Source organism: Pogona vitticeps, chromosome 2 (assembly GCF_051106095.1).
Source record: "Pogona vitticeps strain Pit_001003342236 chromosome 2, PviZW2.1, whole genome shotgun sequence".
Lineage (NCBI taxonomy): Eukaryota > Metazoa > Chordata > Lepidosauria > Squamata > Agamidae > Pogona > Pogona vitticeps.
In genome coordinates this window covers 116,579,717-116,594,286 of record NC_135784.1, presented here as the reverse complement: position 1 = coordinate 116,594,286, position 14,570 = coordinate 116,579,717, and the positions used below count along the sequence as shown (strand labels likewise).

Below are 14,570 nucleotides of genomic sequence, written 5' to 3'. Positions count from 1 at the left end.
CATTCCCTGTGACTGCATGAGACAGACCTGTGGGAATGATGGGGCTAAGGGAAATGCATCCCCGATAATCTTAACACATGGGAAGACTCATGCAGGGAGATACAGTTTTTAAGATAACTCAGACACAAGTCATTTTGAGCATTGGAGTTTAGCTGTAGGAAAAAAATTGGGGGACAATTCCACTTTTGAAAGACTCATGCATTTATGAGCTGGGACCGTGACAGCCATTCAGAAATGATGAGATTGTTCTAAGTTCTACTTAACAGAAAGCTGAATTTGGGAATGTTTGGTATATTGATGTATAAGAATGTCTTCACTCTTCATCTCTAAGGAAGGAGCAAGGTCTTCTCAAGCATCCCAAACTGAAATAGCAGTTTCCTAATTCTTTCCAATTCTTTTTAGGCCTCAAAAATATGAAGTTATTTGAATAAATAGACCAGACTGCCATTTTTATTTTATTTTTTGCCACAGTGATCAAAATTTTATGGGGTTTTTTTTTGCAGGAAAATGTTATGAGATCACAACAAGTTGAGGGATTCAGTGTAGCCGACATTTAAATTGTAAACACACTCCTGTCCATTCATGGCTTGTTCTCAAGAACTGGAGAGAACGACGGCTAACCCTTCTCTTGTGGAACTGCATATCAACCCAGGAGTCCTACAGAGCTGTTTAGTTTCTATAGTTGCTGACAAGCAGCAGCACTTTAAGTGAAGAGTAAACGTGCATTTATGCCAGAGCAAACACATCTCAAATAGTATTCTTGGTCCCCAAAGCATTATTTCAGAGCTGACATTTAATTGAATTTTTCTTCTAGCCTTGTGTCTTTGATAAGAGGCCAAGTGGTGACGACAGATGGAACTCCACTCGTTGGAGTCAACGTGTCTTTTGTCAAGTATCCAAAGTACGGCTACACCATCACTCGCCAGGATGGCACGTAAGTCTACTTGCTTCATTCGAGACCTATTTAGTATGTAATATCACTGTAGATTAACAGATGGTGCTATCTCATGAAACCATGTGGTATCATGTGTGGAATTCCTACCGGGCTCAAGAGCTATCAAGGAAGCACAAAAGTAATTTTTCACATGACATTTTGAATACTAACTGGAAGTAAATTTGAAAGGGCTGACTTAGAAAAATACCATGTTAGCACTTGGGCTTCTTTTCAGAGAAACTGCACTGTATCTCTAAAAACATTTGTAGGCTACAGCAATATCCAGCTGAGACCAGAAATATTTAATTTTGAGATGCAAGGCAGGCTAACACTCCTGGAGGGGGGGAGTGTCATAAAACAGTGTATTTTCTTAAAAGTTCCCATCTGCCCCTTTCCTTTTTTTAAAAAAAAAACTTGCTTTCTTCAGAGTTTCTTGAGGGCAGAACATAATCAAAAGAGTATAATTGAATATACTTCGGCAATTCCCTGCTGGTTAAAGAAGTGTGTCCCATTTCCCTGTTTATCAGCTAATTTGAAATGCACAGAAATTCACCCCAAACAAAAAATGCAGTGTGCATTACCAAATTTATTGGATACGGCAGTAAAATAATATCTGTCTGCATTGTAACTATTTTCAGCAATGAATACATAGTCCACAGAAGGAGTTTGATTTGGAGTAAGAGATCAAACACAGACTGTGCCTAGGAGCAAGTTAACATTTCTGTTGCACAGCCATGGTACTTAGATTTCAAGGTCTGATGTGTGACACAATGCCTCAGAGTTAACAATGGTGATTCAGGGTTTGGTATGTTGCATACATCGTATCTTGTTTGCTTAAAGCTACCTGCTGCCCGAGCGCTTTACTATGTACCATGAATGCATTTGCATTGTTTTTCAAGGACTATTCATAGCTGTTTAATGTTGAAAGCTACCTGCCATTCAGTGCATGGCCACATTTCATGAACACATTCCTGTCATTTTACCGGGACTGCTAGCAGCAGCTTCAGTTTCATAATACATAGATGTTAGTATTGACAAGCTCCAATTCAAGAACACAAATATCTGGGCTTTGCTATGCATACTGGGAAGGAAAGAAGACAGACTATAGATGCTGAGGTCCCCGGGGTCATGATGTCAGAATTTTAAAAGGAAAATCTAGAGCAATGTAATTCAACAATTTTTTTTTTAAAAAAATAGTTCTTAAGGAAAGAACCCAAAACAAACAATCTTGGAAACAAGATTTGATTTTTATCTGTTGTACTTAGAACTGCCTACCCAGATGAAATATAGCATGCCTCTGAAATTAAGTCTCTGTAGATGAGATGAACATTGTCTCTCAGCCCAGTTATAGCAAATGCTGGGGAGGTGTTCAGCCCTTTTCTACCAGATGTCCTCATTTTCCTAGAAGAGCCCATCGCCCAGTTTGGAAACAACAGATATACCAGGCTCCTTAAAGCAAATGCTTACTGTTCAGATGTTCTGGAGAAAGACATGTTCTTCATTTCTGAAGGAGATTCAACAGAGAGCGGTCATGCATATTTCCCTCCTTGCTGTTTCTCTGCCATCTGCCACAACCTTTTTGATGAATGGATAGTTCTGTCACTGCTAGGATTAAATCACAGAAGCTCCAAGCAACTCTGAATCTGGCGGTATTTTGTAGATATCATATTGAAGCTATTTTAAAGCAATGTCTGTACTACTAAATTTAATGATCTTTGAAATACTGTATGTTTTATTGTCAAGCCCCTTCTCCCAGGAAGACTGGGAGTTTTATTTTTGTAAGAGTACCAATTTAACTGAGAGTTCTCCATGAACTGCCAGTTTTCAGGGTTCCTGTAGGTGAAAATAATACATGTACAGTTTCAGAATCTTGTTGGGAGATAGATCAGAGTTGTATTGCTTGTATGTGTTCATGTGTTACGAAGCTGTAGCTATGTCATTTGTTGTGTCTACGGTACCATATGAGAAACCGTCTTAACAGTACACTACAGCTAATTAATTTGTCACAGTGTAGTGTGAGACAAAGTGACAACACTTTTGATACAATGCAAGTACTGCACGGTAGATATTCTAGTGATTGCATACTTTTGCTGTACAGATTGCCAAGATTGGATGTGTTTCAAATAAACTGCCATCCCACCATTTACTAAATGCACGGCTTCATCATTCAGATGATGTGCAAATGGACTGGTTTTTGTTTTAAGCTATTTCATTAATTTGTCTATAATATTTTTGAACCACCCATTAACAGTGCCCCTTGAGTGGTTTACAAAAGGTATGAACCCATAAAATGCAACATAAGCTTAGAGTGATAACAAAAAATCAGTAGAAGCTTTCAACAGATGTGGACCATATTTATAGTCTACTCATTACGATCTTCATTTTTATTTGATTGATTGATTGATTGATTGATTGATTGATTTGATTTGATTTGATTTGATTTGATTTGATTTGATTTGATTTGATTTGATTTGTATCCCACCCATCTGGTCTATACGAACACTCTAGGCGGCTTCCAATATAAAATAGACAACTAATAAAATAACACAAAAATATTACATGAACCTTCGAATAACAATTTACATACCAGAAAAATAGAGTAAAGAATAAAGAAAGAAAGCATAAAAAGAAAGAATCAAGTATTGTCTTCACATTTTGTTGTCCATTCTTTGCATTGCTCTCAAATTATCCATGATGGTGGGTGCTGTGTTTTTCTAGGTTTGACTTGATTGCAAATGGAGGAGGATCTCTAACCCTGCACTTTGAGCGAGCCCCCTTCATGAGCCAAGAGAGGACAGTGTGGCTGCCATGGAACAGCTTCTATGCCATGGATACACTTGCGATGAAGACTGAAGAGAATTCTATCCCCAGCTGTGATTTAAGTGGCTTTATCCGCCCTGATCCTGTTATCATTTCATCACCACTTTCCACATTCTTCAGTGACTCTCCTGGGCGAAACCCCATTGTTCCAGAGACTCAGGTATCAAGTACAAATATACACAAAAGACAGCAGTCTGTCTTTTGCCAGCAAATGCCCTGTGCTGGTCCTTTATACTGGGTCCAACAGAGACAAGCTTCTTCTCTGAATTCATGCTAGTGTTTCCTGTGGAGAAACCCCTCAGTGTAAAAGAGAGCTGCACATAGCCAAACACTCTGGGATATACAGGAGGCAAAGTTTGGGTAGGAGCCACAACTGATGTTGGCTAACTGGCACATGTCTGTAGTGTGTGTGTTTGGGGATGTGCCTTGATCTGTACATGTATGCTTCGCAGGAAACACGAATTTAAACACAGCAGTGGTTGCTACTGCCTAGAGTGTAAATCAGCTTGCTGTGAGGGGAAAAGCTTTCATTTCCTTGTCAGTCTTCAAAAAGCGAGGCTCTCACAACCTGTCGAGATGTTCTTTGTGGATCATTTCTGACATTGCATTTCTGTACAGAACTTGGCACAAAAACATTGGCAACCAGAGACTTCATCGTATCAATAAAGACAGTTATAAGTCTTACATGTGTAGTTCATAGAGTTCTTGAAGGAGCTTTACGATACATGTGTCAGACGTTTATCTCTCACATCTGACAAAACCTTGTCTCTTCTGCAATGGATAGCTGCTTCAGCACTTGCTCGTTCTAGATAGGAATGCAGATATTAGTTACCAGAAAGAGCTGCTGATGTCCTCTTCAGCATAACATGCAATAAAACTTGTGGTCTTTGTTTATGCTTTTGTTAGCAGTGTGGTTTTTTAAAAGAAACATAACAGTAGCCAACATATTAATCTGGAATTCATATAATAAATTATTTCACTGTGAGAAGGCCAAGATAAAACTTCCCAGAAGTAAGAAGTCAATAATATAAATAGATGCGACCCATGAGCTAAGCGAAAACAAGCCAACAAAAGTGCTTTCCACAAAGTTCAGATTTAATATATGCTCTGCTTTTTCACTCAGGTTCTTCATGAAGAAATAGAAATCCCAGGTTCCAACATAAAACTCCGCTATTTGAGTTCCCGTACTGCTGGATACAAATCTTTGCTTAAGATCACCATGACACAGTCTCTTGTGCCCCTGAACTTAATTAAAGTTCATCTGATGGTAGCAGTGGAGGGCCATCTATTTCAAAAGTCTTTCCAAGCGTCTCCTAACTTGGCATACACTTTTATTTGGGACAAAACAGATGCCTATGGTCAAAAGGTTTATGGGCTTTCTGATGCTGTAGGTAAGCCATCGAGTTATACACATTTTAAGTGTTGATCCCCATGTTAACAATAATCAGTTTTCAATAAAAATTCAGAAATATGTGTTAACATAAAAATGTGGTATAGATCAGTGGTTCTTAACCTTTGTTACTCGGATGCTTTTGAACTGCAACTCCCAGAAACCCCAGTCAGGACAGCTGGTGGTGAAGGCTTCTGGGAGTTGCAGTCCAAAACTCCTGAGTAGCCCAAGGTTAAGAACCACTGGTATAGATCAAGCCCTCTAGTGCAGGCTCAAAAATGCATAATTTCTCTCTCCCTCTCACTAGGGCAAGAGAGACAATCCAAACTCACCTAGCACAATTTGAGTAGGCATGGGGGAGGCAGAAGAACTGCAGAATAGCCTCTTTGTAATATATCGCAGTGGTTCATTAGTCTTGGTCATACTGAACTTTTCTGAGGCCTGTTTTCAGTAAACCGGTTTCAGTAATATTTTTGTCAAGTATTTTTATTACGAACCTCAGCACTGCTTCTGCAACCAGGAGCAGTGCTGTAGCATTAGCTTCTTCCATCTTTCACCCAAGTAGCCTGTAGTACAAACCTTTGAAAATCCATCTGTGAAGACTGGATTTGTGGGGAAAGTCTGTGGCAGATGATACAAACCAGGGCTCTGTGCAATCAGACATTTTACAGAGAGCCATTTTGATTGTTACGTGGATGGTTAAAGCTACTCTGCCACTATGCTATTGCTACGGCACCAGTTTAGGATATTTGTGGGGGAGTCTGACCAACCCAAACCTGAGGTTGCATTAAGCAGCCTAGTTGGGTTCCTTTGGAAATGATACGAAAGCCAGGGCACTGTTCACTGTTTTATCACTTTTGCATCTGAGAGCTTTGCAGAGGGGGTGTGGGTGGGGAGAATTCTTTTTCCCCCTTCCAGCTAAGAAATCAAGGAGCGACATGAAGTTTGAAAGGAGGCCTCCTCAGGTATTTTCTAAATGTGTTCAGCTGCTTGTGAGGAGGGAGAGTGCTTTAGCCCCAGCCACCACAGCTGACTGCCCCACCCTCCACTTCTGGTTGTGGTTTTCCAAGGCTTTGATCCATGTGGACAAGAGCCCCCAAGTACCTTCATACTTGTCACCCTCCATGCACTGAAGGTAACCAAACCCAGAGAGGGACTGGATAGCAGTCAGGTGTCCCTGCTCTTTTCATGCTGCTGAAGGCACTTAGAAAATGAATGGATCGGGCTACAGCTTAGTGAACTCCACTAGGCCATAACAGAGCTTCCCAGGTGGATCTAGGGTTTCACTTAGGTCTCCTTAGTACTATTTGGATGCTTAGTCCCTTACAGGGTGCTAGCTTTCCAATGAAAAAATATTGTTAAGAAACTCTACTCATAAAATAGTTTATGTAATGTAAAATTTTCTCAACAAGCCCTATGTTTACTAGATTATGTATCATGCTGATACATGTGCCAGGGAGATGGCACTGGCAGTGGTTTCCTGCTGTGTGTAAGTGCAGTGGTAAACATATTTGCTCGTGCATAATGTGTAAAGGCTTCTTCAGAATCCATAACCATTACAGTAAGTAATAAGTGGGTTCATATTAAAATTGGAACAGAGAAAGTCAATTTGGCAAGAGCTATCGCTTCTAATTTCATGTTTTCAAAAGTCTCCCCATGATAGTATTTCTTTTCTGCACATGCCCCATTAACATGTATTTAGTACATCATTTAATATATTTCTACTGTGCTGTTCTGCACAGTTTTTTCTTGATCAAATAAACAAAGTATTAAACTTAGATATGTTATCTCATCACTTGGTAAAAACAGACAGCCAATTAAAAATGAAATCTGGGCTGTCGTTGTAGCAGATTTCCCCCCTATTCCTGCTCATTAAATCAGTAATCCCCCCCCCGCCCCTCCACCAAACTTTCAGGCTTTGCGGTTCTCTTGAGTACAAGTGAATTAAGTTTCAGGGTCAAATGAAGTCAAATATCTGCATTTAATAATGCAGAATAAAAGGAAGTACCTTGGAAACAGTACTGTGTGGTGGATGACAATGGTTATTAATATCTCTTTTTCTCTATACGTTTTTTCCCAGTGTCTGTGGGATTTGAGTATGAGACCTGCCCCAGCCTGATTTTATGGGAGAAAAGGACTGCCCTGCTGCAAGGATTTGAACTTGACCCCTCCAAACTAGGGGGCTGGTCTCTGGATAAGCATCATGTGCTTAATATCAAAAGTGGTAAGTACAGATTTTAATTTGTGTTTTTAAAGCTTTAGCTGTAGGATGTTGGATGTCACCTGACTATCAAGGAAGGCCTAGATTGCCTCATGACAGGTGTCACTTGCTAACCCTGTTCAGAAACTGAAACTGGATGAGGTAGATAAACTCAAGAAAGGGACTATGGCTGCACATACCAATCCCAGCCAAAAATCTCAGTCCACAAAGGCCTGACTGTTCAGTTGCTGGCTTTTCCCCATGGGAAGCAGAGGGAAAAGCCTGTCAGGCAGCCTTGTGCTCCTGCCCGAAGTTCATCTGCACCGTTCTGGATCAGCACAGGCTCCTACACAAGGCTACAATAGAGATTATTGACAGGCCCATCACAAACACAAATCCTTGGCCTTATTCAGCCTTTAAACTCATCTAGTTTAAATCAGCACATGAGGAAGGAAATGTGTTTGGCTCCTCTTCCATCCTCGCTTTTCATTTGGTCTGGTAGTCCAGATAGGTGGGGTATTAATTAATTATATAAATAAATAAACATGATGGTCTGAAAAGGAGAGCCTCCTTCTCTTGTAGGTCCTCCTCTTCATGATAACTGAAATTATGTGGTTGTTCATTTAAGGCTTGCAGGACTGGGCACATGTTCCCTAGCACCTTGCCAATTAGGCCCTGTTAGGTTAGGCAAGTTAGTTAAACCTTATGTGAATGTGAACAGGATCCTGGCCACTGTCTCTCTGCATGTCATGGGGTCTCCCACTGTGAAAGCCTTTGATATACGTTATCTTACAGCAACAGTGTGCAAGTGCCTGGAATGTATGTGGGGTTCTTTTTGTGCCTCTGTTATGCATATAAAAGCCTTTGAGTATCTCAGTGGTTGCTAAAAATCCACAGAAGGTCCATAAGCAGCTTCTACATCAGTGACTATTGTGATAAAAGGTGCTTTGGAACAAGTTTTGGAACCTATGTTTTAAATCACCCATGGCTACCTTTCCGATGTGGCCTGTTGGAATCTATTTTTGCTTTAAATGTTTCATTCAAAATGATTCATCAGAGTCTCCACTGCTATGGCACTCCCAGAGCAAAGTGATGGGAAAAGCAGATGTCAGGTCGATCAGTCCCTTGATGAGAGACCATCTGAAGCTCAATGAATATAATAAATGTTTTTAAATAATACTAATTGACTGCATATTAAAAATACCTCCACAAAGGAGAATACTTTTGCATTAATAGGTACGATCATCTCTTCCCTGCTTTCTCTCTATTTTCATGCTTTTCCTTAACTTCTAGAATGTGGGACTAATGTAGTTCTTTCAAGAGTACTACTTGAAATTGGTTTATGAAAGGACATATTCCTTCTCTCTCTGGTGAAGATGGCAGGTCTGCATGTTTGAATGTTCTTTCAAGCACACAAATGAAACCTTCTTGTGTACATAAACATAGCATAAGGAGGTGGTCAGTTTATACCTGGACATGTTCCACATCTTGAATTCAAGGCTCAAATCTTGCTGAAAATATCATGTGTGTGTAGCAACATATTTTTAAGAATTTGTTGGCTGTCAGTTGTATGTACATTCACACAGAAAGAACTACAGGGCATATGACAGACAGCTAATGAAATGCCACTTATTGCTTGCGAAATTGCTATTATATAATCACATAACGCAGTGCCTATTTGGTCCAAGAATTTCAGTATAGAGAATACATGGTAACATTATACCATTGGATAGGTATATTAGCTGTCATACACATGGTCATATATACACCCATGCATTCTGTTGCAGTCAGTGTGGATGCTTGAAATAGAATGAAGCTAGTTCCAAGATGTAGCTAAAAACCTGCTGACTGACATTTGTTCTACATGTAAGTCTTACATTGCCTTCGCTTTAAATTAGTGGCAAACATAGCGTCAATTTCCTATTCATATTCATGTGTGGCATAACTCCACAGTGAATCTCACACAAAATGATCAGAATGCTTACAGACTTTGGGGGGATAAATTCCCTAAACTCATCATGCAACTCTAAATGCAGAAACAGGTATTACAGATTGCCTCTCAGTTTACCTTGTATGCTGTGAGGTTGACAGTGGTCAGCAACAGCTACATTGAGGAGAGCAAGGCAAATGAAATGGTGGGGCGTGGGCTGCACTAAAAAAAGGAGTCAGTGTTTGGGCTGGCTGCTGCATGGGCTTTTAGCAGTACTAATATGGCTCAGGAAACAAGGAATCATTTTTAAGACAAATAGTCCAACCCATTTGTTCATTTTTATCTGCATAATCCTTTGCGTGCAGCCTTCCAGAACTGAGTCCACCCAGCACTATCAAAGGGTTACACAACAACAGTAAATAAATAGCAAAATAAAAGAAGTGCCCCTTCATTTTCTGCTCCTTGCTAGGAATTCTGCACAAAGGCAGTGGAGAGAATCAGTTTCTAACTCAGCAGCCAGCTGTGATCACCAGCATAATGGGAAATGGTCGCCGCAGAAGCATCTCCTGCCCAAGCTGCAATGGACTGGCAGAAGGAAACAAACTTTTGGCCCCTGTGGCACTTGCTGTGGGAATAGACGGAAGCCTTTTTGTTGGGGATTTCAACTACATCCGTCGTATCTTTCCTTCTAGAAATGTCACCAGCATTTTGGAATTAAGGTAATTCCACTGCAACCTGGTTGGTTACAAATGCATCCATATCTGTTGCTTCTTTATAGCTTTCTACATTGTTGTTGCTTGTGGCCTTTAGCCCCTTCCCATGATGACAGCTTAGTGAGTGGATATGAGTAAGGGTGGCTTATCATAGTCTTGAAAGAGTCCCTTCTCTTCTCTTGCAAGGATCACAGTAGGAGTTACTGCAATCGAGTTTAGCTACATTCTTCTACACCAAAAGTGTCTTAAGAATTAGATGGGATCCCTCCCTAAACATAAGGCAGATAAAGATAGTTAAATATGAACATAAAACAATCCCCAAACTATTGCCAGGATATATCTGTGTACTTTTTAGAAAATGGCAGGGAGAATGAGAAAAGGACATAAGAGAAGTAAAATAAAAGGAATAGCCATGGAGAGAAAGAGAAAAGAAAGGAAGGAGAAGATTGCTAACCGCCTAGAGTAGATCTTTGGTCTAGATTGGTGGAATAGAAATCCAATAAATAAATAAATAAATAAGTAGAGAAATAGAAAGAGCTGGGCAAAAGATAGAAAAGGAAATGGAGACAAAGGAGAGAATTTGTAGGAAAGAGCAAAGGAAAAATCAAGAGGCAAAGAAGTGGCATAAATACAAAAGAAATAAAGGATAGAAAGACTAGTAGAAAAAAGTATGGAAGAGAGGAATGAGAAGGAAAGGAGCTAAGGTAGAAATAATTAAAGAAACAATCCAAAAATTATATTCGCGAAGGCTTTTATGGCCGGGATCTAATGGTTGTTGTCGGTTTTTCGGGCTCTTTGGCTGTGTTCTGAATGTTGTGCTTCCTAACATTTTGCCAGTCTCTGTGGCCAGCATCTTCAGAGGACAGGAGTAGCACTCCTTTCTCTACACCAGAGCACCGATTTCTGACTCCTGTCCTCTGAAGATGCTGGCCACAGAGGATGGCGAAACGTTAGGAAGAACAAACTTCAGAACACGGCCAAAGAGCCCGAAAAACCCACAACAACCATTACAATCCAAAAATTGTATTCGGTTATCAGTGAGGTCTCATGGATGACTGTTATACTTGCTATTGGCCAGAATCCTGTTGGTTATTTACATCAACCTAAGGGCAGTGATGGAAATCCCAACAGAAAATTGCCACAGGTTAATGCGTCATCACTCATGCTGTGTATCAAGCCGTGGTAGATAGTAGACATATGCTTTCTAGGAAGAAGACACAATATCTGCATAAGAATTAGGTATGGCGCCTCAACCCACATCCATTTTATTTTCAAATCTTGAAATATTTGGAGAAGGGACAGAAAAGGTATGTACCCGAAAGAAAAAATAAATATATAAATAAATGACTTAATATATGGACTTTGCATGTGGTTGCGGATAGTTGCTTTTTAAAATTGGACCCAGCATATTCATGAGTGATAGAGATGGGCACGAACCAGGAAAATTATGGTTTGTGATGATTCATGGTTCAGTACTATTCACGAACCGCAAACCACGAACTTTCATGAACTGTCCAATGAAATGAAACGTTTCATGTTTTGTGTAATTTGGGAGTTCCAGGAGTGATAGAATGGCCTCCACATAAGTTAAAGACATCAAATTTGCAGTGAGTCTTCTGCAGACTCTCCTCCTTACCCCTTCCAAGTTTGGCTAAGATTGGATTTGGGACATCTGAGTTATGGACCCACAAAGCTGGTTTTCCAGGAAAGTGCTTTTTAACAGCTATCACAACCGAAACAAACTTGTGTAGCAGGTGGATTGTGTCCTTAGTTCTATAAGAAATGTAGTTGCATGAGATACAACTACATGTTGGTCTCCATCAATACATGGAAAAGGGCCAGAGAACAAAGTTTGGAAGGCCCATACTTCAGGATAGGTGCTTCTTGTAAAGATGTGCGCATCTTTTTGGATTACAGAACATCCATGATTGTCTGTCTGCATACATTCATCTGTTCCCCATATAGAAAGAGTCTGTGGAAAGAATACAGAAAGAATACACCGCATTCTGCATGCCTTTAAGATCTCATCTCATAGTGCTAAGAAGAATGGTGGTTAAAGTGGTGTGGTTTTTCAAAGCAGGGAGTCTTACTGCTCTGTTCCATATGAGATGAACTGCTACTCTGACTGTGAAATCTGTTAGGGACTGAAGAGGAAAAGCAGAGGCAGAGCAGAGATGAGCTCAAGGTTAAAAAACAGCCTTGTGGTTCAATTGTTTGACTGGAACGGATATTAACACGTTTCACTTTTGTCAGGCTTACGCTGCAGGAAGCCAGCTGACAGACAGCTGCCAACTCCTTTCCCTGTCAGAATGAAAGACAGACATTTTTACACAAGACATTTTTCAGTGATCCAGAAAGTTTCTCACTCACAAAAATAAAAATGCCTTGAGGGGCTAGTCCAGCAGGGAAGTATCTTCTGACTACAACACCTTCTGTTGTGCTTCATCCCAACATTAACCTAAGGCTAAAGCAAAAAAATAAAAATAAATATTTTCTCATGTCCTCTTGTAGTGTTACAAAAAAAAATTTGCTATGTTTGCTTTTTGGTCTCTTCCGCTAACTGTTTTCTCTTTCTTTCCCCCACCCTTTCTTTTCTGTTTCCTTTCAATAAAGAAATAAAGAATTTAAACATAGGTAAGACCAAAACCACACTCCTCTTATCATTTTCTATAGTTTGTTTGCTCCGTTGTGTTTGCTTTTTTTTCTTGTGTTGTGCTTCTTGTGTTATGTTCTGTTTTAAATGTAGCAAATTTGGCAACATTTATGTGCTAATTGTATGTTATGAATATGAGAAGCATTAGCAATTATATAATGCAGTCAAAAAGCGACCAAATAAATTTTGACAGCAATTAGGAATGCCTAATGGAATGCAAGTATAATGAAGCCCAAGCTAACTTTTCTATGAACGCTTCTCCCTGCAGTCTGTAATTGGTCTAAATGGTTGAGGCAGACAACAGCAGTGGCTTTTGTCAGTGCTGGAGAAGGTTCAGAAAGGCACTAATGAACTGGGAATGGGTCAGAAACTCATTTCCAACTCATTAATTTTTTTAAAACTCAGTCTCCACCACCACCACCACCACCATCATCTCTTTAATACAATGTTAGTTGGTCAATCTGTTTGGCAGATTGTCACTAATCACCAAATTTATTAGTTCTTTCAAACAGAGATGATTCCATGATTCCTTTGCTGAAGTGTTCATTTCCCTCTTCATCACGTTCTCTGTTCCTGCTTTGGGTGCACGTCTATTTTGGTCATTGGATCGGCACATGTTTTACTTTGGGCCCTTAAGGGGAAGTACAGCAGAAGCACAAACATTCATGCATCCGCTTTGCTCACATCTTTGGCAATTCCTGCAGTTGGCCATTGTCAAAGTCAGCTTGCTGCCAAATGAAAAATGAAATATTTTAGTATTCAAATACATGACACACAACTGGAAAATAACAGTGGTATTGTCATATTGGTCAAGGTTTGACCAGGCAAGAGGTATCACCCTGTAATTCAAACTTGGTCCCTCACATACTGTAAGCCGCCTCCTATTTCTGCTAAATATGAATTTCTTTCATCATTTGTCTTAAGATGAATAACATACACAAATTATCAACTTTGTCACTGAGAAGCTTAAAAAAAACAGTAAGCACACTAAATTAGTTTGATTACTCGCACGTAATAACCATTATTCTTCGCACATACCAGTGACTCTCTGCCTTTCCCCCCATTTCCTTCTTTATTGTCTAGGGTGCCTTCTCTACTTTGAATAGATGCTATTGTGTGTTCCACAGATTATTGGATTACAATTGTTCCACAATCATTTTGCTACACATAGCCAAGAAAAGAGGGTATCAGTGGGCCTCAGATTTATATATCCTTATTCAGTATGTAATTCTAGACCATTTTATTAGAGGAGTGCATTAATATTGACAAAACCAGGTATAGTCACTGGCCAGAATCCTATTGGGCTTTCTGCAATCATCACAGTTAATTGTATCTAACTGAGGTGGCAAGGTACATCGGTTGCGTGCCCACTCATGAACATGATAGTGTGACTGAGATGCCACCTGATACGTCTTCAATTAGCTACAGTACATTATTGATATTTAAGATCATAAGCTCAAAGACCCTCACAGGTGAATTCAGTGTGGGCACAAAAGAGATCCTTCTCTGTTGCTGCCTCCAAAATTTAGAACTCTCTCCTGTGGGAGGCTAAACTTGTTTCCCTTCTAAGGAGCAGAGGAGAAGCAGAGACTGTTCTTTCTCAGGGACTGGCTGCCAAAAAGGGAGTTAGAAAAATGGGCCTGTTGTACTTTTGTTGTTCTAATGTGTTTTTAGTACTTTCTCAGCAGTTGTAATATTATATCTGTTTTTGTTTTTTTAAATATTGTAATAACCTTTTTTTAGCTAATACTATTTGTTTATAATACTGTAAGCCAACTTGGGTCCTTTTCAGGAGAAAAGCAGGTTATAAATATAGAATATCAAATAAATAAATTCAAATCTGATGTAAACACCAATAGGATTCTGGCCACTGGTTATTAATAAAGTTAGAGAAAGCTGTATTTTCTAACAGTCTCCTAATGCTGGAATT

General features: G+C 39.7%; 1 protein-coding gene across 11 annotated transcripts in view; it reads left to right on the top strand.

Moving 5' to 3' along the window:
- TENM2 (teneurin transmembrane protein 2) overlaps window positions 1-14,570 on the top strand; it is a 1,058,578-nt gene that overhangs the window by 994,878 nt on the left and 49,130 nt on the right. For 10 of the 11 annotated variants that reach the window (XM_078385828.1, XM_078385826.1, XM_078385824.1 and 7 more), the window contains 6 exons: window positions 815-934; window positions 3,653-3,914; window positions 4,878-5,145; window positions 7,225-7,368; window positions 9,744-9,993; window positions 12,601-12,621. In XM_078385828.1, coding sequence (XP_078241954.1) covers window positions 815-934; window positions 3,653-3,914; window positions 4,878-5,145; window positions 7,225-7,368; window positions 9,744-9,993; window positions 12,601-12,621 — 1,065 coding nt within the window. The remainder of the gene's footprint in view (window positions 1-814; window positions 935-3,652; window positions 3,915-4,877; window positions 5,146-7,224; window positions 7,369-9,743; window positions 9,994-12,600; window positions 12,622-14,570) is intronic. The other variant, XM_078385822.1, reaches the window with a different exon arrangement.